Here is a 27,511-nt window from a genome sequence, read left to right as displayed (position 1 = left end):
TGCCCTCTGGAGATGTCCTCCCTCGCCTCCAAGTTTAAAATTAGCCCCGGGACCGGTCCCCACCAACCCCATACCTTAAAAGTTGTAGGCTGACCTGTTCTGATGACAGCCGGGAGCCTAATGAAGGCTCCCAGGCCTGTCATCGCTATATTACTATTGCGGCTGGTCTATGACCATCCGTAATAGTAATGTAGAGAATCTCCCATAGACGGCAATACACTTGTATTGCTGTCAATGGGACTTGCAATCAAATGATTGCAGGTACAAGTCCCCTAGGGGGGGCTAATAAAATAGTGAAAGAAAAAGTTTTAAAAAATATAATAAAAGTTCTAAATCACTCCTTTCCCTAGAATACATAAAGTGTTGGCCAAAAGTATTGGCATCCCTGCAATTCTGTCAGATAATACTCATTTTCTTCCAGAAAATTATTGCAAGCACAAACTCTTTGGTATTAATATCTTCATTTATTTTGCTTGCAATGAAAAAACTGTGAACAGAGAATGAAAAAAAAAGTCAAATCATTGATCATTTTACACAAAACTCCAAAAATGGGCCGAACAAAAGTATTGGCACCCTCAGCCTAATACTTGGTAGCATAACCTTTAGACAAAATAACTGCGAACAACCACTTCCGGTAACAATCAATGAGTTTCTTAAAATGCTCTGCTGGAATTTTAGACTATTCTTCTTTGGCAAACTGCTCCAGGTCCCTGAGATGTGAAGGGTTTCTCCAAACTGCCATTTTGAGATCTCTCCACAGGTGTTCTATGGGATTATTATTATTATTATTATTATTATTTATTTATTTATATAGCACCATTAATTCCATGGTGCTTTACATTTGGGGGTTACATACAATATACAGGTAGATATAATACTAACAATGACTGGCACAATGGGGTAGAGGGCCCTGCCCGCGAGGGCTTACAATCTATGAGGGAATGGGGATAGAGACAGAAGGAGAGGTCTGGAGTCAATGCTGGCCACTTTAGAAGTCTCCAGTGCTTTCTCTCAAACCATTTTCTAGTGCTTTTTGAAGTGTGTTTTGGGTCAATGTCCTGCTGGAAGACCCATGACCTCTGAGTTAGACCCAGCTTTCTCACACTGGGCCCTACATTATGCTGCAAAATTTGTTGGTAGTCTTCAGACTTCATAATAACATGCACACGGTCAAGCAGTCCAGTGCCAAAGGCAGCAAAGCAACCTCAAAACATCAGGGAACCTCTGCCATGTTTGACTGTAGGGACCGTGCTCTTTTCTTTGAAGGCCTCTTTTTTTTCCTGTAAACTCTATGTTGATGCCTTTTCCCAAAAAGCTCTACTTTTGTCTCATCTGACCAGAGAACATTCTTCCAAAACATTTTTGGCTTTCTCAGGTAAGTTTTGGCAAACTCCAGCCTGGCTTTTTTATGTCTCTGGGTAAGAAGTGGGGTCTTCCTGGGTATCCTACCATACAGTCCCTTTTCATTCAGATGCCGACGGATAGTACGGGTTGACACTGTTGTACCCTCGGACTGCAGGGCAGCTTGAACTTGTTTGGATGTTAGTCGAGGTTCTTTATCCACCATCCGCACAATCTTGCGTTGAACTCTCTAGTCAATTTTTCTTTTCCCTCCACATCTAGGGAGGTTAGCCACAGTGCCATGGGCTTTAAACTTCTTGATGACACTGCGCACGGTAGACACAGGAACATTCAGGTCTTTGGAGATGGACTTGTAGCCTTGAGATTGCTCATGCTTCCTCATAATTTTGCTTCTCAAGTCCTCAGACAGTTCTTTGGTCTTCTTTCTTTTCTCCATGCTCAATATGGTACACAAAAGGACACAGGACAGAGGTTGAGTCAACTTTCAACTGGCTGCAAGTGTGATTTAGTTATTTCCACCACCTGTTAGGTGCCTCAGGTAAGTAACAGGTGCTGTTAATTACAGAAATTAGAGAAGCATCACATGATTTTTCAAACAGTGCCAATACTTTTGTCCACCCCCTTTTTTATGTTTGGTGTGGAATTATATCCAATTTGGCTTTTTGACAATTCTTTTTGTGGTTTTCCTTTGAAGACAATTTAAATGCTATTATTATCTTCAAAGAATTTGAGATTGCAATCATTTTCTGTAAGAAAATGAGTATTATCTGACAGAATTGCAGGGGTGCCAATACTTTTGGCCAACACTGTATAAGGGCGGGTTCACACCAGCACCCGATCTCTGTTATGCAGGTTTCCATTTTCTGTCGGCAGAAGATGGAAACCGACATTCACTGTCCACCGTTGAGCGCCTTCTGCTCTCCGTGGCGAAACCATTTTTTTATTTTACCGGACACAAAGTCCTGCATGTTCGACTTTGTGTCTGGTTAAAAAAAAACAAAAAAAAATGTTTTCGCCGCGGAGAGCAGAAGACGCTAACCGGCTGACACTTTCAAACCCATGAATGGGTTTTAAAACTGGCTGCTGATTTCCGTCTCCTGCCCAGTTTCTCAGGCAGGAAATGGAAACCTGCATAATGGAGATCGGGCGCAGGTGTGAACCTGCTCTCAAAGTAGAAAATTACTGTGAAACATACACATTAGGTATCCCTGTAACTGAAAGTGCCCGGTCTACTGAATATAGGGTATCTGCAGTGCTCCTGTATTCCGTCAGGAAGGGGTTAATAGGAGCTCTGCAGATACGCTATATTCAGCCAGCCTGAGTTCCAAGTAGGGGGAAAAAACCCAGTCCTCAAGCTCAGGGAAGGGGCAGACAGACAACCAAAACACCCCCTCCCCTTCCCCAGCACCCAGCATCTACTGCACCCAAAAATTCCAGCCATTTCAATTCTTTAAATTTTCCAGTAGCTGCTGCATTTCTCCCCCTAGGCTTATACTCGAGTCAATAAGTTTTCCCAGTTTTTTTGGTATAATTAGGGGTCTCGGCTTATATTCAGGTTGGCTTATACTCGAGTATATGCAGTATTTTGTTTTTGTGCAGCTTGGACCCTCAGAACTAGGCTAGTTATGAAGAGTGCCAAATATATAAGATATTGCATGACAAATCTTCCATTTACTTTAAAAATACACAGAGACTGGTGAAGTGGAAAATATGAAGGAAAAGGTTATGTGCTGTGAGCATCTGTCAGAAGAAACAAACTCCGGTCCAGACAACCACCAATTCAGCACTCTTGACCCAAACATTTGCACTTCTTCACATCAGTTAACAAAGTAAGTAGTACAATTTTTTATTATATTTTCTAGGACATGTTCATTTGTAAACATCATTTTTCATTTTGGGCATTCATTTATTCATTGGGCATTCATTTCTCAAAATATGGGCTAGTCAGAAACCTTGAAGGTTTGGTTGAATGTTCGTCTAATGAATGTTTATTTTGTATAATCAGCATATAACTTTCCTGAGCAAGCAATTGAGGCTGTTACTAGAGAGCTACTTGGATGTAGACTGTTTGTTTTAGGCTTCTTTCACATTAGTTTTGTTACAGCATGTTTTGAGGACTATAGGAAAAAAAACTGACATTCTACATCTTAGGCCTGGTTCACATCAGCGTTTGGTATTCTGTATGAGGAGTCAGCTTGGGGACTCCAGAACAAAAACCTATATGCAGTAAAAAGCAGTTAGCTAAGTAACCACATGGACCCTATAGACTATAAAGGGGTCAGTTTGGTTTCTGGACAAAACATGCGGAGAGAAAAGTGCTGCTTGCGGTACTTTTCTCTCCGTATGAGCTGTGCGGTCACCAAGCGGAAACCATACGGACCCCATTACAGTCTATGGGGTCCCTGTGGTTTCTTAGCTAACTGCTTTTTAATGCGAATAGGTTTCCGTTGAGGGGGTCCCCAAGTGGACTCCTCGAACGGAGTACCGAACGCGGATGTGAAAGGGGCCTATGTGTATTTCTGTGTTCCATCCATCCATGTAGCAGAGTTTGATCACAGGTAGATTGCGTTAGCACGATCTGCCTGTGATGCTGCTGGCTATTCATTTGAATTGCTGTGTGGTCTCTTTGTTCATTTGCGAGTTCATGCAAATAGCAGACAACTCTTGCTTGTAATACCAAGTAGTACTGCACAGCTTTCCACAGTGCTTGGGCGGCATTAGCTTCCTCCATTCTGGATCTTTGGGACCTTTCCATTATCGATGTGGCTGGGCCGGAATCATCAGGTTTCGGATCCTTTGAGAATGGGGGTTCTGGGCAGTTTCCAAGTCTACCCCCTCCTTCCCTAATGCCAGCTCTGTATGCTAGATAATCCATCATCAGTCACTGTGGACATTTAGATAGGCTGAGAGAAAGCTAAGGTGGCTATGTACATTAACACCTTGACATGTTTCACCATAACACTGTGGTCAGGAGGCAGTAAACATTAAAATTCAGGGTATATATAGTAAAAGATTGAATAGGAGTGATGTCCATCTGTGTCAAACAAACTGGACTACCTCTACCTTGTTGCTTCCCCACATCAAGTAGGCACATGCATGGATGTAATGAAGCAGTAACACAATGAGGTTATTTGCAAAAAGAAGCATGAACTGGAGTGCACCTGTGATGCACAGTACTGCTAAAGCCTTAGTAAAGTATATCAGGAGGGAAGTTTGTAGTGACATTCATATACATCATTATTTAAATAGCACTGCTCTTAAGACAGGGCTGCTTACAAATCCAAAATTTTGTGGGGATGACCAGTTTGTTAATCATACAGTAGCAATGAGTGCTGTATGGAAATGCAGCTTATGAGCGGGAATGAACATTCCCAGGAACTCCCACTCCTATTTATTGCCCTATATGTTGGACTATGTACATTATCCCAAAGCAGCATTTCATAAAATAACCGGTCCAATAATACCAGTTATTATTTACTTGACAATATGTCTTTGACAATTTATGACCCTTCTATCTACTTCAACAAGATCCCTAACATAAATCTTTTATTGAGTGTACAATTAATCACTAAATAACTACAAATTATTAGGGAATCAGATGCAGATTTTTATAAATCAATTAAACAGTGTCCCACCCTTTCCTAATCTAGTGATGGAGGGGCAGGGGCAATGTCATTAACATCTGTTGTATTCCTAAAGATGTGTTAATGTGTTGATGGCATTTGTCACTCATAATTAATTAATCTGATTACTTTAACAGCAATTCAAAGGAGAGGGGTCTCCAGTAACAAGTGATTATGAAGATAATCTTGTTTCCCTTTGTCCTAACAGCGGCACAACTGGGGTATTTTCTGCGCCTCTGTGCTGGTAGGACAGGCGGATTTTTAATTAGCCAGTATTAATTTCACATGGCTAGGATCTCTTAAAAGGACACAGCTTCCTCCCCAAAAACGTGTACATACCAGAGCAAAATCAGGTAATATAACAACATCAAGCATAAGCATATAACACATTTTGTGGTTTTCCCTTTGTTTTTTTTTCTTTTAAAATAGGGTGGGAAGTCTTGTGCCGCTGTTAGGACTAATGGAAACAAGATTATCTTCATAATCACTTGTTCCCTGTTGTCCCTACCAGCGGCACAACTGGGGAGATACCAAGTAATCCCTTCAGGGCGGGAGTTGACTGCAGACTGAGTTTACGACAGCTCACCCAAAGGCAGTAGATTTGGTAGAGCGAGAGCTCAGACGGTAGTGGCTTATGAACGTGGTCTCCGAAGACCAGGAAGCAGCTGCGCAAATCTGGTCCAGAGATAGCACCCTATTCTCCACTCAGGAAGTAGCCACAGCCCTGGTTGAATGAACCCTGAGAAGGGCAGGAGGCGGTAACCCTAGGGCTGTAAATGAAGCTTTTATGGCTTCTCTTTCCCAGCGTGCTATAGACGGCTTTGATGCCTTGAGGCCTTCCCGGCTTCCAAGGTAGTTGATCAGAAGGTTTTCAGACCTTCTGAAGGGGCGAGTGCGCTGCAAATAAATTTGAAGGCATCTGACCACATCTAAGGTGTGAAACTTCTCCTCTTCTGGAGAGGAGTGAGATGGGTAAAAGACAGGCAAACAAATGAGCTGATTTATGTTTGTACTTCAAGGCACTTTGGGTTTAAACCCCAGGAGGAACCGGAGTTGCACCTGGTCCTCGAAGAACGAGGTGTAGGGTGGTTCGGAAGAAAGTGCCTGGAGCTCACTCACTCTCTTTGTAGATGTTATTGCGAGGAGAAATGCGACTTTATAAGTCAAAAATTTTAGGTCCACCTCTTCCAGAGGTTCGAAGGGAGTGATGCACAGTGCCGAAAGGACCGAAGTAAGGTCCCATTGGTGAACGGGAGCAGTAACTGCTGGTCTCAGCCTAGTTGCCCCTTTAATAAAGGTGCTCATCAAAGGATCCTGAGACAAACACCTCCCCAGATAGGTGGACAAAGTGGCAACATGTACCTTCAGGGCAGAGGCAGCCAGTCCTTTGTCTAGATAATCCTGAAGAAAGTCCAGGATCACCCTCACGGGGGGGAGGAGTCCACTTCATGTTCAAGACACCAGGCATTAAAAATGTTACTGATCCTACGGTAGCTCCGGTTTGTAGATTCAGCTCTGGCGCTAGCAAGGGTTTTTAGGATTTTCCGGGACAGTCCTCTATTTCTTAATAAGGACTGGTCAACCTCCAGGCTGTCAGGTTGAGTCTCCTCAGATCCTGGCATCTCAGCTGTCCTTGGGTCACCAGATCTGGGAGGGGGGGGGGGAGCCTCCAATACACGCCTTGACTCATCCACATGAGCTGGGCAAACCAAGTCCTTTTTGGCCAGAACAGGATTATGGCGATTCCCGAGACTTGGTCCTGTCTTATTTTCATCAATACCCTTGGTATGATAGGAATTGGAGGGAAGATGTATACCAGCCTGAACCTCCAAGGGATGGACAGGGCATCCACTGCCAAGGGACTGTCCTCCTGGTACAGAGAGCAGAAGATCCTTACCTTGGTGTTGAGTCGGGTTGCCATAAGATCGACCTCCGGGAGACCCCATCTCTGGACGATCTATTGAAATACGTCTTGATTGAGAGACCATTCTCCTGATACAGTAATACCCCGACTCAACTAATCCGCTACTATGTTCAGGGAGCACTTGATGTGAACAGCAGATAAGTGGGACAGGTTCTTTTCTGCCCACGTAAAAATAAGGTTCAGTAGGGCTGGAGATCTGGTGCCGCCTTGTTTGTTGAGGTATGTCATGGTGGTCATATTGTCTGACTGCACCTTCACTGCCTTCCCTTTGAGAAAGGGGGCGAAGTGACATAGAGCCAGGTAAACCACTCTTAGCTCTTTCAGATTGGATGTTCCTTCCTCTGGATTCCTCCAATGACCTTGGATAGTCCTGTCGTCTAGATGGGCTCCCCACCCCGTATGGGATGCATCTGTTGTCAACAGGGTCCAACGAGGTTGAACCGAGGACCCTCCGTCTTTCAGATGTCTCCACCATCTGAGGGAAAGACAAGTAGTGGGAGAAAGGCAGATCTTCTTGTGCAATCCCCGTGGAGACTTGTTCCAGGCGCTCAACACTTCCATCTGAAGGGGACGCAAATGCCATAAAGCCCAAGGGACCGCCTTGGCTGAGGACGACATCAGGCCTAGAACTTGCATAGCAGTGCGTATTGACACGTAGCGGGTCCGCAAAAGGAATTGCGCGGTGGCTTTTATTCTTGCTCTCCTCGGGCTGGTTAGGAAGATCTGCATCTTTTGCAAATCTATGATGAATCCCAGGAATCTTTTCTGGGTAGACGGCACGATTTCTGACTTCTCCCAATTGATGAGCCAGCCCAACCTCTGCAAGAGGGAGATGGCTATCTGGAGGTGGTGGAGTCGTTGAGGTAAGGAACAACAAAAAGGCCTTGCAGTCTGAGTGCAGCGGCGACTGGAGCGATGACCTTGGTGAAAACGTAGGGGGCTGATGATATGCCGAAGGGGAGAGAAGTGAATTGTAGTTTCTCCCTGAGACCAGATATGAATACAGAGATTCGAAGATACTTTCGGTGTGGCGGGTAGATGGGAATATGAAGATAGGTGTCTTTCAGGTCCAGAGTAGCCATAAATTCTTCTTGCTGAAGGAATGTTGTGACTGAGTCTATGGACTCCATCCTGAAGGGCTTCTGTTTGATGTGGAGATTGAGATACCTCAGATCTATTATCATGTGCCAGCCTCCTGTAGATTTTGGGACAAGAAAAACTGGTGAATAAATTCCCCGGTCTACTTCTGAAGGAGGGACCTTTTCCAAGGCCCCCTTTGTGATGTACTCTGCCACTGATTTTTCTAGGCAGGCTTGTTGAGGAGCCAGGTGGACCAGGTGATGATGAATCGGTCGCGAGGAGGCGTGGAGAATTCTATAGCATAGCCCTGATGGATGATTTGAAGGACCCAGGGGTCTGAGATGGTTAAATGCCAGGCCGTGAGAAATCCCGAAAGCCGTCCTCCTACGGAACGAAAGGTCACAGGGAGCTGCATCCCGTCAAAAAGCAGGTTTCTTTTGGGCTCCTCTCTGGAACCCCCCTGTCCTGCACCTCTTGGATGATAACCAGGTCGTCTCTGGGACTGTTGGGGGCGATAGCCCCGCCCTCTAGTGGAGGGGGCCCTCCTGCCCCTAGCAGCTTGAGGAAGAGACCTACCTCACCCCTCGGCTAGCCCCTCCATAAGATCATCCAGCCCTCGGCCGAAAACCTTCCCCGGTTGGAAGGGGAGGCAGCATAGGGCGAACTTAGAGGCGGCGTCCGCCCGCCAGGGCTTCAGACAGAGAGGCCTCCTGGCAGCGGTGGTCAGGGCCATGGATTTTGAAGCCAATTTAAGCTACTGTCTCGACAACTTACAGAGAAAATCCGAAGCTAAGCGAAGGTCACTCATGGAAGCTAGGATATCATCCCTGTTCACCCCGGAATCAATATCGCGTTTGAGGCGATCCAGACGCGCCTTCAGACTGTCAGCTGCTATGTCAGCTATGGCCACTGATGCTTTGGCGGACACGCAAGAATAAGTCTTCTTTAAGAGTAGACTCGACTAGTCTGTCCAGGAGATCTTGGAGATTTGAACCATCCTTCAGGGGAACGACAGTTCTACGGGAGAGTTTGGAAACAGCCAGGTCCACTTAAGGTGGGGGGCCCCACCGATCCAGCTGTGATGGGTTCATGTGGTAAACAGATTTGAAGGCCCTGGATGTAACATTGGCCTTCTCAGGCTGTTTCCACTCACGCTCCATAAGGCCGACCAGGAAAGCGTCCACTTGAAAGGCCCTCTGCCTATCAGAGGTGGACGCGGAAGCTTCCCCTTCTGCATCCTGGTCCAACGACCGGATGGACCTCAGCAGCTTATGGGTCTTGTCCCGATAAAAAATGGGCCTGCTGGTATCAGAGGATGGGTCATCTGAAGAGGCCCCCTCATCATCCACCTGGAGCCTCTCCAGGGATGGTAGGGACTCAGAGGGCTTATCCAGCCTTTGTTTTTTTGTCAGCTGAGATAAAGACTCATGGATGTCCTTCAGGGAATCATCCTGAAATAGAGGGAACGTAATAACAGTTTCAGCAGAAATCAAGGTTCTGCGTCACAAATATGGTTACTCACCATGTACTCCTTGACCCATGTCACTACTTCAGAGGTGGAGGCCACAGATCCCTTATTATAGGAACCCAACTTTCAGGGCTTCCCAGGAACACACTAAGTGTCCATCCCCCTGATCCTTCTACTCCATGCAGCCTAACCAGCAGCGGGAAGAACTTAATTTTTTGGTCGCAGGGCCTCACAGGAAGTGCGGGCCGTACCGGAAGTACACAACCGCAAATGTGACCGGCCGGAAACAGGGAAGCTCAATGAGGCTCCGCCTGAGAACAAGCATGGCCGGCTCCTGAGGGAGGGTGGAGAGCCGGCAGCAGCTCCGAAAATGGCCGACATGACTCCAAAGCGAGGTAAGTGACCATAGGTCTGCTGGGGGCCTTTTAGAAAATGATCTTAATAATCTTTGCTGGAAGCATGTTGCAAGGAAGCTGTGGAAACAAACACCGGGCCAGGTAACTGTTCAGACCTGATCCCTTAGGACACAACGTCCTCTCCACCTGTGCTGGTCCACACAGGACAGAAAAAAAAACATGTTTTGGGGGAAGAAGCTGTGTCCTTTTAAGGGATCCTAGCCATGTGAAATTAATACTGGCTAATTAAAAATCCGCCTGTCCTACCAGCACACAGGGGCAGAAAATACCCCAGTTGTGCCGCTGGTAGGGACGACAGGGAAACTATATTCAATATACTGATGCAGTATATTGTTTTGACTGAAAATGTTGTTTTTTTTTCTAAGTTGCCAGATCACGAGAGAAAAGATTGTCTGTGAAGTTACATGTGTTCATCCATCACAGCAAGATAGTACAGCCTTAAAAGTTCTTTATGGAACCATTGCCTCTATGCAAGAAAACGCACAATTAAGCAAAGGTGAGTCTGAGATCCTAAAATACCACTGTATGTTATTTTCTTTGAGAATTAGACATACATCAAGTTTAAATAACGAAGGAAAAATAATGGGCAAAGATATTTACAAAAGCTTGAGGCCAATTTTTGGGTTAAAGGGAAAAACTCAGTACTTGCATACAGTAAGTCTTCTGTTACCCATTGTTCATTAATAAAAATAATTTAATTTTAAACTAAAAAAAATTCCTAAGTAAATTTACTGAGATTCTTTTTAGTCTCACATTATAAAACTACTTTTAGGCTAGAATATTTAACCAATATGGTGTCATACAAAGAAGCCATACAGCGTTACATGGATTACCTACAACCTTGTAGTATGTTGTTACAGGTATTGTATTTCCTCTGTTAGGACTAGACATATTGAAATCCAAAATACACATGCCATCTGTCTCCTGACATATGTCACTGAGGAAGACTTCGGAGCTACGTATGCACATCAGTTTATCATCTGATCCCACTTAATTTGTCTAGTTTGTCAGCCTTTTATCTGTATGGTATGTAGCAAGGAGAAAACAAATGGGGGGTACTCACCCAGAGACGGTATCGTCATAAAAAATAGTCCTTTATTCGGTACATGAATAAAAACATGCAGGGAGGGAGAGATAGCATGAAAGGCAGAGGCAACAGCCATTTTGCGCCGACTATGGGTGCTTTCCCAAGCCATGGGAGTCGGGCGGCCGCCATAGTTGTCGGGTGTCTGTTTTACACAGTAGACACCCAGCGCTGATGCCCCCGGTCGTTGCCCGCACCAATCAGAGGCATTAACCCCTCCATCCCCTCGGTCAAACCTGACCAATGCGCCATTTTCCTGGTAGCGCATGGGCACCGCCATTTTGACAGTGATCGCTAGTGCCTGAAGCATGCTCCAGGGCCGAAGTCACGTTGGCATGACAGCTGGGAGCCTTGTAAAGGCTCCCCAGCCAGTCTGTAGTGACTTTCTTTTGCAGGCTGCTCTATGACGATTTTTTGCAATATATTGCAATGCATTAGCTTTGTAATGTATTGCAATAGTGATCAGACCCCCTGGGTTCAAGATCCCTAGGGGGTCTACTAATTGCAAAAAAAAGTAAAAAAAAAAAATAAGAAAAATTAAAAAGTATTACAAATTTAAATCACCCCCCCCCTTTCCCTAGAACACATATAAAAGTAGTTAAATACTGTGAAACACATACATGTTAGGTGTCCCTGTGTCTGAAAACACTCGCTCTTCAAATCTATAAAAATATTTTTCCTGTACGGTAAACACCGTAATGGGAAAAAAAAAAAATCTAAAGTGCCAAACCGCCAATTTTTTACTTTTTTGTCTCTGATAAAAATTTGAATAAAAAAAATGATCAAAGCAATACCAATTCCCCAAAATGGTATAACTAAAAAGTACACCCAGCCCTGCAAAAAAAGACGCCCTAAACATCCCCGTACACGGAAGTATAAAATATTTATGGGTGTCAGAATATGGCAACTTTTAGAAAAAAAAAAAATTTGGCACAGTTTTGGATTTTTGTTAAGGTTTTAAAATGTAAATAAAACCATATAAATTTGGTATCTCCAGAATCGTACCGAAACATAAAATACAGGTGACATGTCATTTTGGCTGCACAGTGAACGCTGTAAAAACAAAGCCCATAAGAAAATCGCACAAATACACTTTTTCTTCAAATCCACCCCATTCTGAATTTTTTTTCCAGCTTCCCAGTACATTGTACAGAATAAATAATGGTAGCGTCATGAAGAAAAATTTGCCTCGCAAACATCAAGACCTCATATGGCTCTGAGAGCGGAGAAATAAAAAAGTTATGGAGTTTGTAAGGAGGGGAGTCCAAAATGAAAAACGAAAATCAAAAAATGCCTTCGGCGGGAAGGGGTTAAATCAATAATGCCGCATCGGTCACAGGTAAAGACGTGGTGATGTCTCAGGTCCTTTTCTGTGACCGCTGAGGCCACTGATCTACTTGTTGGTGTTGGAATTTGGATTTCAGGGCCACCCCCATGTGATATTGCCCACCTCCATTAGTTATAGCCCCTCCTTCCACATAAGCACTATTACTGTAATAGGGCACTAATAGCTGCCACCACTGGTGATAATTCCTTTCCCCACATAAATAATGCTAGAGAATATGGAATGGTATGTGTGTGTGTGTGTGTGTGTGTGTGTGGGGGGGGGACTATAACCTGTGGGGTGCAATTAGCTAACTATTACAGCAATAGTGCCCACCCCCCAAACACACACATAGACAGGTTATAGTCCAGCCAACCAAATGAATGCCATTACTGGGGTGGTGGTGGTGGGGATTATTTCTCTAATAGTTAGCTAATGGCACAGGTTGTAGTCCCCCTCCCTCAGATACTGTTCCATAGTCTCTTGCCCTGTATAGTTGTACTGTACTTACAGAGCAGTGATGGGGTGCGCGGGCCCTCTTCTCACACACCCTGTGAGCATGTTCTATTTTCTACCCACTGGCAACATAGATTAGATATCAAGGTTCCGAATCTCCTCCTGCGCACATACTGTGCATACAATAAAATACTGTCCCCTGACGAAGCCCTGACGTTTAGTGGGTAAAATGCGCGTCGGGTCCATTATACAGCGTGGTATGTGATATTATATGGGTGTTATATAATATGTTTGTCATGTGATTTTCAGTTATGGTAGCAGGTAGTTTTATATTTTTGGGATGTATTCTACACCATTTATATCTTCCAGCACTGATTTAATGATCTGTACATTGCTACATGACTTTGCCCTTTGTATACATTTGTATATTCACCTACCCACTGTGATGGTATACTAGTACCCTGATGTATTTGCATCCCCCTATGTATTGTTAGTTGTCTGTTTTCCATTTTAGTGATTACAAATAAACTTTATTACATTTTACATATTGGTTTTGTGTGGGATTTTGTGTTTTCAATTACAATACAAGTAAGGGAAAATGCTAATTTTACAAAAATTTCAGATTATTATAGTCCGGTCAGTCTGAAGAGGAAAACTTCTGAAACCGATCCATCGGTCCATTTTTTAGGTGAAGGAGGGGCTGCAGGGGTAGGAGAAAGTCCAAAGGCAAAAGCAAAATCAACCCTGAGCCCCAGTCCCAAAAGAAATCGGATCTAGGATCCAATATTTTTAATCTATCAGATCATCAATTAACAGAAGCAGAGACTAGGCTTCTAGCTAAGGGCCTCTCCTTCTGCCCTGATCAACCTCTCAATGACCTTCAGCTTTTTATAAACTTAAACCAATTTATACGCAAACTCACATTGTCTAGACACTTTGCGATTACTAAAAATAGAGGTCAGGAAACTCATAATGACCCAAACATGAGTTCAACATCTGGACGCTCTGGGCCCGTTAACACCCATTTGAAACCGAAGAGCACTTTTAACCCCATACAACATAAAGGAAGTCATATTGAGACTTTTTATACACTAGTCTCAAAGGAGTTCAGGGATATTCCTAGGAGACAACCCAACCATACAAGTAATCTGAGTAAATCTGAAAAAGTAGACCTTAAATCATTGCAATCCAACCATGGGATTGTTATTCGAAATGCAGATAAGGGCGGTGGCGTGGTCTTACAGAACAAATCCACCTATATAGCAGAAGCTAATCGAATCTTGTCAGACTCGAATTACTACCAGCTATTACCCTGTGACCCCCACATCTGAACATCTTAAAGAATATTTTTCTTTAATACAAGACGCTGCTTCCAAAGGCATCCTCCAGAAAAAAGAAAAAGAATTTCTTTGGGCAAAAAACCCCGATCTGGCTATATATTACCATCTCCCAAAAGTCCATAAGGACCGCAACAACCCCCCTGGAAGGCCCATTATATCAGGGATGAACGCGATAACAAGGAATTTATCTCAATACGTGGACGTTCTACTACAACCATTCGTAACTAAATTAAAATCACATCTCAAGGACTCTCCCCACCTAATCACCATGCTCTTGGACATTCCTTGGAAGGCGAGCTATAGATAGGCGACTCTCGATGTTGCAGCCCTATACAGCAATATTCCACATCAAAAGGGTCTGGAAGCTATAGGGACCTTCTTGGCGGAAGATCCCAATATACCAGATATTCAGAAGGAATTCATACTTAACAGTATTGAATTTATACTAACTCATAATGCATTTACCTTCGAGGGTGACATCTATCTCCAGACACATGGGGACGCGTTTTGCGCCAAGTTATGCGAACTTGTATATGGGTAAATTCGAAGAAGAACTTATTTATGCAAACACCAAATGGTCAAACAAGATAATCTTTTATAAAAGATTTATCGATGACCTGATGTTCATCTGGGATGGAAGTGAAGCTGAATTCAGGGAATTTACAGGCAAACTGAATAACAACCAATGGGGCCTAACACTCTCTGGAGAAACGAATGAAAAAGAAATTACGTATCTCGACCTGGTTCTTATAGCTGAAAAAGATAAGATCTCAACTAAAACACATTTCAAAAAAGTGGACTGCAATAGTCTTCTAGAGTATAAGAGCCTACACTACAGAAAATGGAGAGATAACGTACCGTTTGGACAGTTCAAAAGAGTGTGACAGAACTGTACCAAAGATATAGACTTCTCCATACAAAGTAAGGTTCTCTCTGACAGATTTCTAAACAAGAATTACCCAAAGAGGCTTGTCAGAGCAGCAAAAGAAAGAGCCAAGAAATACTCACAGAAGGAATGTTTCATTTCTAATAAAAGAACAACCACGCAGAAATTCAAATTTAATTTCATCACCACCTTCAATGCAGCACACCCAAACATTCGTTCCATCTTGGAAAAATATTGATTCATCCTATGTGAAGACCAATATTTAAAATCCATTCTCCCCAAGAAACCAGGAATGACCTTTCGGAGAGCCTCCACTCTCAAGAACGCATTGGCCCCCAGTCGATTAAAGAACTCAAAATCAGAACCGTGTCCAGATTATGGGAAAGGGAATTTATTGGGAAGTTATAAATGTCACCACCCCAAATGCAAATGTTGTGTAAGCATCACCAACAATGTGAAAGAAATTAAGAGCTCAGCAACGAGTGAAGTCTTCCCAATTCCTTATCATCTTTCCTGTTCCTCTAATTATATCATTTATGTCTTGGAATGTCCATGTGGACTCCAGTATGTGGGGCGAACAATCAGAACTCTGAGGGAAAGACTCAACAAACATCGTTCCAATGTGGTCAATAAATTCCCTAAGCATAGCGTATCTAGGCATGCGGCCCTGGTACATAATGGCTCTTTCGAAAATTTTACTGTAACACCAATTGACCACATTCCTCCAACTTGCAGTAACAGGTTCAAAACTCTATGCAAAAAGGAGATGTTTTGGATCTATTTCCCCAGCTGGCCTTAATGAGGCACTAGAAGATGTAACCAACTAACTGGGTTCCTGTGTTTTATTTATCTGGTGTCTATAACCTAAGGACATTTATTTAATTATTTATTTATTTATTTATTCATTCATTTATTTATTTATCACCTAGGTGCTACAAAGACGCTAGACCGCATATTGCAGCGTTTTTTATTGGCCAGGGGTATATCATGAGGTTAAAGTGTTTTGTGAAACATGTCCAGAGTGTCAGTTGCATGCCCCCATGGCACATTTTTGAAGCCCCCTGGTACCTCTGCCCATTATTGAGGTGCCCTTTGAAAGGATTGCCATAGACTTGGTAGATCCTTTAGGGCATCAGCATATTTTGGTAGTCATGGATTATGCTACCCGATATCCTGAAGCCATCCCTCTACGGCACACGTCAGCAAAGTTAATAGCCAAAGAGTTGCCAGGGTGACTAGGTGGTTCTTGTCACTTCAGAATTTTAAGTTCACAGTGGAGCACAGAGCCGGGAAACTGCAAGGCAATGCGGATGCCTTGTCCCGGGCTTATTGTTTGGTGCCCTCTAGGGACAGCCCCCTTAACATCATGCATGACTCAGTTAATAAGCCTACTGACATGATGTGGGGTTTATTGCCAAATTAGTATTTCTATTACAAAAGGAACAGATTCCCAGCTATGATGTTAAGGGGGCTGTCCCTAGAGGGCAGCATATAGAGGCACTGTTCTCCTAGATTTGCATATTTTTTACCCAGAATCTCTAGCGGAATGACTTGTAAGTCTCCGTATCCCTATGTAGGCACACACTCTCCCTAATGTGTATGATTATCCCCTGACCCTATTATATGCTACTCAGTACGCCCCCCAGTGTTATATGCTCCTCAGTACCACCCCACACAGTATTATATGCTCCTCATTACGCATCCCCCCCAGTATTATATGCTCCCTAGTACCCCCCTAGTATTATATGCTCCACACTATGCATCCAGCGTCGGTCTGCTCTTTAGTACGACAGACAGACAGACAGACAGACTCTTTTACTTACCCATGAAGAGCCACCGGCATCCACCTCCTTTTGACTGCTGGCGCTAATGTCATCGCGCCTGCGTTGGAGCAGAGGTCAAACTCTGCAGTCAGTGTAGGCCGTGGCTCACCCCAAGGGCCAAAAACTAAAACTCTGCAGGTTAAAGGCTCTATTCACCACAAGGGCCAAAAACTAAAATACTGCTGGTTAAAGGCTCAATTCAACCCAAGGGCTAAAAACTAAACTCTGCTGTTTAAAGGCTCAATTCACCCCAAGGGCCAAAAACTAAAACACTTCTGGTTAAAGTCTCAATTCGCCCCAAGGGCCAAAAACACTGCTGGTGCAAGGCTCCACTCACCCAAAGGGCCAAAAACACTGCTGGTTAAAGGCTCAATTCACCTCAAGGGCCAAAAACACTGCTGGTTAAAGGCTCAACTCACCCCAAGGGCCAAAAACTCTGTTGGTGCAAGGCTCAACTCACCCAAAGGGCCAAAAACACTGCTGGTTAAAGGCTCAATTCACCTCAAGGGCCAAAAACACTGCTGGTTAAAGGCTCAATTACCCAAAGGGCCAATAACTAAAACTCTGCTGTTACAAGGCTCAATTCACCCCAAGGGCCAAAAACTAAAACTCTGCTGGTGCAAGGCTCGTCACCCCAAGGGCCAAAAACACTGCTGGTTAAAGGCTCAATTCACCTCAAGGGCCAAAAACACTGCTGGTTAAAGGCTCAATTACCCAAAGGGCCAATAACTAAAACTCTGCTGTTACAAGGCTCAATTCACCCCAAGGGCCAAAAACTAAAACTCTGCTGGTGCAAGGCTCGTCACCCCAAGGGCCAAAAACACTGCTGGTTAAAGGCTCAATTCACCTCAAGGGCCAAAAACACTGCTGGTTAAAGGCTCAATTCACCCAAAGGGCCAGTAACTAAAACTCTGCTGCTACAAGGCTCAACTCACCCAAAGGGCCAAAAACACTGCTGGTTAAAGGCTCAACTCACCCCAAGGGCCAAAAACTCTGTTGGTGCAAGGCTCAACTCACCCAAAGGGCCAAAAATACTGCTGGTTAAAGGCTCAATTCACCTCAAGAGCCAAAAACACTGCTGGTTAAAGGCTCAATTCACCCAAAGGGCCTAAATCTCTGTCGGTGCAAGGCTCAACTCACCCCGTAATTCAAAAGGGTGCATGCTAATGTTTCTTTAGCTTAAAATTTGTCTTTCTGTCCATACTAATGTAGAGGAAAGAAGGTTTCCAAGTATTTTTCCACTTTCATAGAGGTTCTATTGAGTGTGGAAAGTGTCTAGTTGATAGGCTGTGATAGTAGGGTAATACTGGGACTTGGGCGTGTGAGATGCACCCAGGCATGCTTCCCCTGCTGTCCTAGTTGCATACCAGAGGTGTTGGCATCATTTCCTGGGGTGTCATTGTGGACTTGGTGACTCTCCTTAGTCGAATTGTGGTTTCCCCTGAAATGAGCATTTTTTCCCCATAGACAATAATCGGATTCGATATTCGGTCGAATAGTCGAATATTGAGGGTCTACTCGAAACGAATATCGAATATTTCACTACTTGCTCATCTCTAATCCTGTGCGCTCATCACATGACCATGGAACATAAATCACATGACCAGGGTCAGAGTTTTATCCTCTAGAAGTAACAGAATGAATGACAGCAAGCAGAGATCTAGACAACCGTGAGGAATTGATACAGAAAGTATATTGGAAAATTGTATATCTTTTTATTGTACATTTGTTTGTCAATATTGGTCTGAAAGTGTCCACCCCCTTTAATGATCGCAGGTTTCATCTTTCACCCCCTTGGTGTTCAAATCCAAAAAAGGGGTGTTCACATTAGGCGTTTTTTTTGGCATCATTCTGCTTTTAAATATGTGTATGTTACTGTTTGCATTATATATTCAATTTTATAATTTGAGAAAGGGGTCTCTGAACTCTAAAATGCGCCATGTACTGCCAATAAAAATCTGGATTTCTTTATACCTAAAAAAGGAATATCCACCTCTTAAAACATTGGGGTAATTGGGTAACAAAAATTTAAAGGGATTTGAGCTAGAGCCTTCCTGGAAGTTTTCTTCCATCACTACATCTTCATCTGTGATTAAAACATTTGTGATTAGTAATAAACATTTTAGAGGGAAAGGATACTCCATGTAGCTAGTCCGTGTTGTTTGTCATTTGGTTTAAGTGGAAGATTCTATTCAGTGAAAGCACTTGGTTATGATTGTTTTCATCATCTATTGTACTTTCTTTTAGCAGAAAACAGGTTTTAAAATTTTCTTTAGCATTATTTAAACTGTTGTAGTGCCAATATATACAGCTACAGCAACATTCCCTAAGTATGTACAAATAAGTATTATTTGTTTTCTGTTCACAGAAAATAGTATGTCATGTTTTTTGAAGGATGAAGATGCAGAGCACTGCGAGAAAATAAAACCGAAATGTGCCTCAATATCTGAGTGAGTTATTCATTGTAAATTAATTGTTTATTTTTACAAGGGTTTTCTAGAAAAATGTAAAAAATACTTAAGAGGACCTGAGATGTGCAGTATTACCATTGGCTCTCTACTAGTAGAGAAAGGTGGGCCTTACAACCTAGCATCATCTCTGGGCTGTGAGGAACGCCCCCCTGACAGTACAAGGCTATGGAAGAATACTGTCAGGGGTGTTCCTCACAGTTCAGTGACGACGCCTTTTTGACAGTGGAGAGATATTGGTGTTGAAACTAATGGCACCGTTATATCCTGCACTGGGACGCACATCGGGGAAAGCTGACAACGAGCTGAATTCAGCACACTGTTGGCTTTCTAGATGTATGCAATACCCAATATCTCTGAGGACATGAAAGGTCCTCTTTAAAGAATTAATCAGGGTTTTATAATAATAATAATAATAATAATAATTATTATTATATATATATATATATATATATATATATATATATATATATATATATATTCACCCCTCCCCAATCCCCAGTGTTCTGATTCAGATGTTGCCCATGATTTTATTTAAATTTTTTTGTTCCTTATCCCGACTGTGATGGAGAGGGGTTTTCCAGACAAATTCAAGCTGTTACTGCCATATTGAACATGTCATATGCCATATATGATGCAGAAAAAGTGAATAAATATCCCTATTTCATCAAAGCGAATGTAGGACAAGGTCACCAAATGAACACACTACTTTACATATACATGTACAGTCAGTGGACAGATGCACATACAGTATGTACACACAGCACTACTGTACACACATTCGCTGAGTCTGAAATGCACGGTACATATAAACATAAACTGCTCCACTCACAGCAATGTGTTTTCGCTGTGTTTCATTCCACAGCATTTTTAACTGTGGTTTTCACTTTTGGGGCCTTAGACTTATGATACTCTTGTGTCAAAGTGCAGTCTTGCTGCAGAGAAAAACAACATCTAGGCTAAGATCTCACACAATGAGACGCTGCGAGAACAGCTCCATAGTCAGAAATGCCCATTCAAACACTGTAAGCATTCTTATAACCTAATCAGACACACTCCTTTTCTTGTCTATCCACCCATTTGGCATGCACACAAGCTACTCTGTACTACCCACTGTGGTTAAAGGGAGAACTGGCCATGCTCACTGTGGACCAATGTGACCAATATCTAACAAATACATTAAACAGTACATAGTAAATGAATTAAACAACATGGGAGCATTTTCCAGACTTTTACAGACAAAAAGGAAAAAGTTAAATAGTAAAGCAACAGTAGAGAAATCAGCAGCGCAGTATCTCTATTATTGGATGTTGTAATAAGCAAAGTAAATATTTAGCAAAACCAATAAAACTAAGGCTAGATTAACAACTGCATTTGGGTTTCCTTTTGGGGGGGTCCTCGTGAGGACCCCATGAATGGAAATGTAATCCGTATAATAAAGAGGTTATCTTAGGAAACCCGCAGACCCCATAGACTATAATTGTGTCTTTGCGCTTTCCGCTCAGTTTCCGCCTGAAAAGGGCAAATAATACGGAGAGAAAAGTGCTGCTCGCAGTGCTTTTCTCTCCGCATTGTTCAGGTGGAGAGGGGAACGGAATCCCTGAATGTAATACGAGCCCTGGTGTGAACCCAGCATTAGTTTATGTTTTAGGCTTGGAAATGTTAACCACTCCAACAATGTTGATTGCTCTAGTAAATGTATGCTTTATTGATTGCCCTGTACTATATGTGTTTTATGAATTTCCCTGCACTATTTATGATACTGTAGAATCACTTTAATTCAGTATGAGCCCCTTCAAACAGCTTCAATCAATTGTCATGTATGTGGCACATCAGTTGGATAATGCCTTTAATTTTTTTTTTAACCACTTCATGTTGAGGCCATTTTCCTGATGCACACCACATTTTTTTTTGTTTTGTTTTTTGGCACACACAGTTTTGAAGGCTATTACTTTTTTGTTCAGGTTATTTAAATAATCTTTTAAGCTTTTTTTTATATAATATTTATTTTTACTTTTTTTTTTTAAATATATAGATATATATGAAAAAAGAGGAGGAAATTGTGTGTTTTTCACATTGTTTTTAAATAGCACAAAGTCTTACAATTTTTTTTTTCCAAATATTTTTCACTGTTCATTACAGAGTTTGCTATGCAGATGAAAGATAGTGTATTTTTTTTTTGTCGCCTTAATTGTGTCAACCAGGGTATGCACCCTAGCTGATAATCACTGCAAACCCTCCCCCTTCCTTCCCACCCAAAGTGGATGTCTGTGCACCGCCACGAATGCTATCCTTACTTGGAAGTGCAATGAGTGCATCCATCAATACCGAGGTGCCCCAGGGACTGAGTGGGGAGCTGCTTTGATTACTTACCACTCTGTTCTCCACTTCCCTTCTGCTCTGGGCTCCAATTGATAACATCACTGCAGATCCTGGAGGAGGCGACAGAGGAAGCATGGAGCAGAATGGTGAATAATTAATGCAGATCAACACTCACTCTTGAAAAACATCACTGGGTGTGGGCGCACTGAAGGGGCCATTCTACTGAGTGGAAGCAATGATGGGGCCATTATACTACATTTATGGGCATTGAAGGGGCCACAACATAACAATCACAGAAGTTTCTAACAAAGCCTTATTTTGATAAAATGTTCAAGTGATCAATACTTTGGGGTTACTCAGTTAGGACTTTTTCTCACTCGGTGATACTTTACTTGAAAAAATTGAGAAATGCATGTATCAATTCAATTAAATTAAAATGATACATAAACATGAAGTGGACAGCACAAAGTAAATCAGACCATAATTAAAGAACATTCAAAACCTGGATATAATGTCAAAAACTACACATTTAAAGGGATCCTATCACTCAGACCCAATTGTTTCTAGGTACCACATTGGAATAGCCTTAAGAAAGGCTATTCGTCTCCTACCTTTCGTCATCTTCTCCACGCCACAGTTCGTCTACAATCCCGGTTCTTGTCGGTATACAAATTAGCTCTCTCGCAGCACTGGGGACGGGCCCCAGTGCTCAAACATCTCTGTGGGCGTCCCCAATGCTGTGACAGAGCTCTCTCCAGTGCCGCCTCCATCTTCATCGGCAACGTCCTCTTCAGCCTCTTCTTCCGGCAGTAGCTTGTAACTTCTAGGCCTTGGGCCTAGGGCAGAGCAGACTGCGCATGCTTACAGGCCATGAGAAAATGGCCGCTTGCACAGTATTGTAAGCGGCCATTTTCTTGTGGCCTGTGGGCATGCGCAGTCTGCTCTGCCCAAGGCCCGAGGCCTAGAAGTTATAAGCCACTGCCGGAAGAAGAGGCTGAAGAGGACACTGCTGATGAAGATGGAGGTGGCGCTGGAGAGAGCTCTCTCGCAGCATTGGGGATGCCCCAGTGCTGCGAGAGAGCTAATTTGCATACTGTCAAGAACCGGGATTGTAGGCGAACGGCGGCGTGGAGAAGACGACAAAAGGTAGGAGATGAATAGCCTTTCTTAAGGCTATTCCGATGTGATATCTAGAAAAAATTGGGTCTAAAGGTGTTGTCCAGGATATCAGATGTTATGGGTTATCCTTAGGATAGGCTGTAAATATATGATCTCCACACAGATCAGCTATACATGGCTGCTTCTAATGGCCATACTAACAAAGGGCCAGTAGCATAACGCTCTATATCCTGTATAGTGACCGGGTGCCAGAACTGTAGCTCACCTGGCCTGGTCTTTGGGGAAATGAGCTTTCTGCTTCCAGCTCTCTGTTGTGTGTAGTACAGGTGAGTACAGCTCATCAATACAGGAACTGGCCAATGCCCCCCCCCCCCCCCATCAATGAGATATTTATGGCCTATCCTAAGGATAAGCAATAAAATCCAATATCCTGGACAGCACTTTTAATGAAGATTGTACCACATACCATATATGCAATTGCACCTGCTACACTAATAGTTACACCAGCCTTCACCTCTCTTTTTGAACCACAGGTTTCAACGTGTGATTTCTTTGTAGTGTTTCTTTTAAGAGAAAGCATGTTGTGAAATTTGTATGGAGAGTGTTATGGAGGACACTTCTGGCTACCTCCAAACATGAAGGGATCTTCAGAAATTTACATAAAGAAAACCATTTGACCAATTTTTAGAGAAAAAAAAAAATAGAATAGTGTACACATGGGCTGTTTATATGTGGCAAAAATATTGATTGTAGAGTTCCTTAAAAGGAATACCATTGTATACATTTTGCACAGTAGTAAAGCTAATATGTACATTTTACAGTGACACTGAGATGAACTCAGAAGCAGAAACATCTGGAAATCACAGACTATTTTCTGATTATCCTGAAGAAGAGTCACAAGCTTCAGTAATCACTGCGGAAAAAAGCAAATGTGCTACAACATGTGTTAGTATTATATTTATATTATCATCTTCTGTATAAATATACAGTATTTTGTTTTCATACTTTCCTCAAAGTAATATTTTGAAGAGATCATTAGTTCTGTTACCAGTTAAGTGCATGGCTGTAAACATTTGAATGTTTTTTTCTAAGCACAGATTGGGATGTATCTTGTTATGGGATAGTGCTTCAGGAGTGTGTCTTGTCAGAGAGCCAGGATCATACATTCTTTTCCATAATATACAGTAACTGAGCCATAACTTATTACAATGATATGATAACAGAACCAAGCTTAAAGGGGTATTCCCAACTCACCTGTTCACCACCTTGTAGGCTGTATGCTCTGTTCACTTCCGGGTTTTCTCTGTAAATTGGTGGGTGGGGTTTCACTTGCTATCTCACAGACAAAGCCAGCTCTGGTATCTCTCTTCATAGCAAGTACATGTTTGCAGTCAGTAATGAGGGATGATTGTAAATAAATTAGCACAATATCACTGGAAGATGCACAATATCAAGCTGATGTAGCAGAGCTGGATTTGTTAGGTGATGAGAATCCAAAACTTACATGCTACAGGACCATGAGTCAGCTTGCAATATACTCACTTTTATGTCTGTGTTTAATGGACCCCTGTCTCAGCCCTTATCAGCAAAATTCAATTAGCTGACTGATACCTGGACGAGCCAGAGTTAAACAGCAAAGAAATACAAGCTGCTCCGAGCACTCAGCTCCCCCTCCCCTCCCTGAGAGCAGGGAGCTAAAGTCACTTGTCCTGTGTGGAGAGATAAAGAGCTCAGAAATACAAACAGCAAGCACTAAGCTCCCCCTCCCTTCCTGAGAGCAGGGAGCTACATCACTTGTCCTGGGCAGAGAGATAAGATCATCCCCAGGTCCGTGGTTATGGAAACAATGAAGTGAAGAATCTCAGATAGTGGCCAAACAAAGAGGTTTTGCTTAAGCAATGTATTTAGGAAAAGTCTTAAATCCACATAAGTTAGCAGTATAGATAGGATCCTTGAGATGGGACAACCCCTTTAATGTATAGATATAAAACCAGAGCTAGTATTACTTCATATGCACCTTAAGAATGTTAAGCTTATTGTAACAGAATCTAGTTTATTGTATAGATACAGTACAACAAGCATTCTTACTACAAAGATATGGTACAAGAACCAAGTTTACAGCTTATTCAGAAGGCCATAGTGCATAGATATTGAATGACTTGTAACAGAAGTAAAAGTAAACAATAAGTAAGATTAAACAATATATAAACACCATCTGCTATAAAACAGATACCGTGTGATATAAATAGGGAAGGGCCCCCAGCACAGTACAATCTTCACCACAGTGGCCCCTACACAGTACAGGTTGCACGACAGTGGCCCTCACAGAGTACAGTCTGCAACACAGGGCCCCCACACAGTACAATCTGTTCCACAGTGGCCCACACATAGTACTATCTGCTGCAAAGTGGCCCCCACAAAGTATAATCTGTTCCTCAGATGTGTGCCCAAAGAGAGGGCTCTGAGTGCCACTTCTAGCACGTGTGTCATAGGTTCGCCATCACAGGTTTAGAGTTTATACAGAAGGCATTACTGAAAATATATGGAATGATGTGTAGCATAACCAAACTTGTTACATAAATATGAATAAAGAACCATAGATATGGAGCAAAAAACAGGATTACTACATAGGTATGGTATAAGAACAAGGCTTAGGGCTTATTCAGAAGGCCTTACTGCATAGATATGGGAAAGAACCAAATATCCCAATTGGTTATAAATTTAAGGTTGTGCTTTTTGGTTGTTATTATTTTGTTGTTTCAATTAACCACTTCCGGACCTCCCATTGGGTATGTACATCTGGAAGGTGGTTCCCTTGTTTTGCCAAGATGCACCGGTACGTCCAAGCAGAACTCAGCAGCTACACGAAATCGTACAGCTGCTAAAACAGGGAGCCAACAGTAATCAAAAGTCCCCAAGGGTCAATTACCTTATGGGGATACAGTGTAAAAAAAAAATCATACAAAAGTTAAAAAAAAGTAAATAAAATAATGTAAAAAATAAATTAAATAATACTCCAATAAAACGCCATTATTGAAAGTTATAGCCCCACCTCCGACGACACTATACAAAATAAAAATTACCGTAACGGAGAGGAAAAACTATTTTATAAAGTTTTTCGGTAGCACTTTATGTTATTAAATTAAAAAAAAAAAAACATAAAAAAACCCCATTCACTCTTTCCCTCCTATTTTGTTTATATTTTCCCAGATTTAAAAAATTCGTACACATGCAAAAGTGAAAACAACATAAACATAAAGTCCAGTATGTCACTGAAAAAAGACGCAGAAATTACCGTATATACTTGAGTATAAGCCATATGACCCCTAATTTTACCACAAAAAACTGGGAAAACTTATTGACTCAAGTATAAGCCTTGGCCGGAAATGGCCGGAATTTTTGGGTGCAGTAGATACTGGGTGCTGGGGAAGGGGATGGGGCAGATTTTGGCGCTGAATCCTCATCAAAAGCCACCCCCTCACAATGCTGGTCTATGCAGACCGCTAGCATCCTTTATTCCATGAGTCGTTTGTTCCCGCTTACAGAAAAAAGAAGTGAGCTGCCCTCTCTTGAGGCGGATTCCGCAGCCCATTCATTTGAGCCTACTCTGGAGTGGGAAGCCACAACTGTCGGAAGCTGCGGCAGGCGCATTTTCGTCCTATTCAAAATCAGGACCAAAATACGCCATCATGCCCAGATGAGTTCCTTTTTCTGCTTGAAGTCAATGGGAGGTTTTGTTTTTTTTCAGCGCTGAAATTCCACACCAAATTCCTCACCATTTTCCTCCGTGTGAATGGACCCTAAAATGTGTCTGGTTCTGGTCCTCAAATTGACCCAGTACTGAAGTGGTTAAAGAGTCTTAAAAAAATGGGATTGGGAGGAGAAGAAGAAGAGAAACAGAGAGGATGTAAACAGAAATAAATGAGTCATTTCTGTTGGGAGGAGGCTGGATACGATTTTTTTTATAACCCCAACTATGAGAACTCTCTGTAGGGTGCAAATATCTCCCTGCTTTGAGGCACTCTCCTCTTCCTTCCTTTTCCATACTTATGTTGTACAGATTTGATCAGTGACAGAAAGAGAATCATAAGTGAAAACCAGGGTATTTACATTAATAAACTATGTTGCGTTAATTTAATTTAACTATAGCTAAAGGTTTCCCACAAATAGGATTTATTACCAATTCTCAGTTATCGCTATCATTTCCATAAACATGAATTGGAGTAGCAATGTAATTTCTCAACCAATCAATCAATTTCTCTGTGCTTGCACAGTAAGGGTATGTTCACACAGCGTTTTTTGCAAGCTTAAAAAATCTGCTTCAGTAATTAGGAAACAGTTTTTTGATGTTTTTTTTTGTTGTTGCGGTTTTTGACATGGTTATTGATGCAGATTCTGCTTGCAAAAAACTCCGCGTGAACAGATCCTAAGTAGAAACAGTATCCTGACCTTGGTTTGGGCGATCAGTGATCATACATTTATTGCCTATCATATGGATAGGCGATAATAATAATAATAATAATCTCTATTTGTATAGTAACAAAAATGTGGGAAACCACCCTAGTAGTCTTTTCAGTCTAATAAATACAAAAATTGGAAAAGAACAATAGTGAATGTTACTTTATTTGAGGTACGTAACCTAGTGCTTTAAAAGAAATCTAAAATGAAATATTCAGTGCTAAAATATATAGATATTAGAGATGAGTGAACAGTAAAATATTCGATGTTCATTATTCGTTCCAAATAGCATCTCAATATTCGACTATTCGAACGAATATCGAACCCCACTATAGTCTATGGGAGAAAATGCTTCGTT

General features: G+C 42.3%; 1 protein-coding gene across 2 annotated transcripts in view; it reads left to right on the top strand.

Annotated features, from left to right (window-relative positions):
* PCNX2 (pecanex 2) overlaps positions 1-27,511 on the top strand; it is a 383,347-nt gene that overhangs the window by 91,552 nt on the left and 264,284 nt on the right. Inside the window, exons 5-9 of one of the 2 annotated variants that reach the window (XM_075267755.1) lie at positions 993-1,001; positions 3,065-3,191; positions 10,239-10,369; positions 19,155-19,236; positions 23,517-23,640. In XM_075267755.1, the coding sequence (XP_075123856.1) occupies positions 993-1,001; positions 3,065-3,191; positions 10,239-10,369; positions 19,155-19,236; positions 23,517-23,640 (473 nt within the window). Of the gene's footprint in view, positions 1-992; positions 1,002-3,052; positions 3,192-10,238; positions 10,370-19,154; positions 19,237-23,516; positions 23,641-27,511 lie in introns of both variants that reach the window. The other variant, XM_075267754.1, reaches the window with a different exon arrangement.

This window comes from Leptodactylus fuscus, chromosome 3 (assembly GCF_031893055.1).
Source record: "Leptodactylus fuscus isolate aLepFus1 chromosome 3, aLepFus1.hap2, whole genome shotgun sequence".
Classification (NCBI taxonomy): domain Eukaryota; kingdom Metazoa; phylum Chordata; class Amphibia; order Anura; family Leptodactylidae; genus Leptodactylus; species Leptodactylus fuscus.
This window is presented reverse-complemented; position numbering and strand designations above follow the sequence as displayed.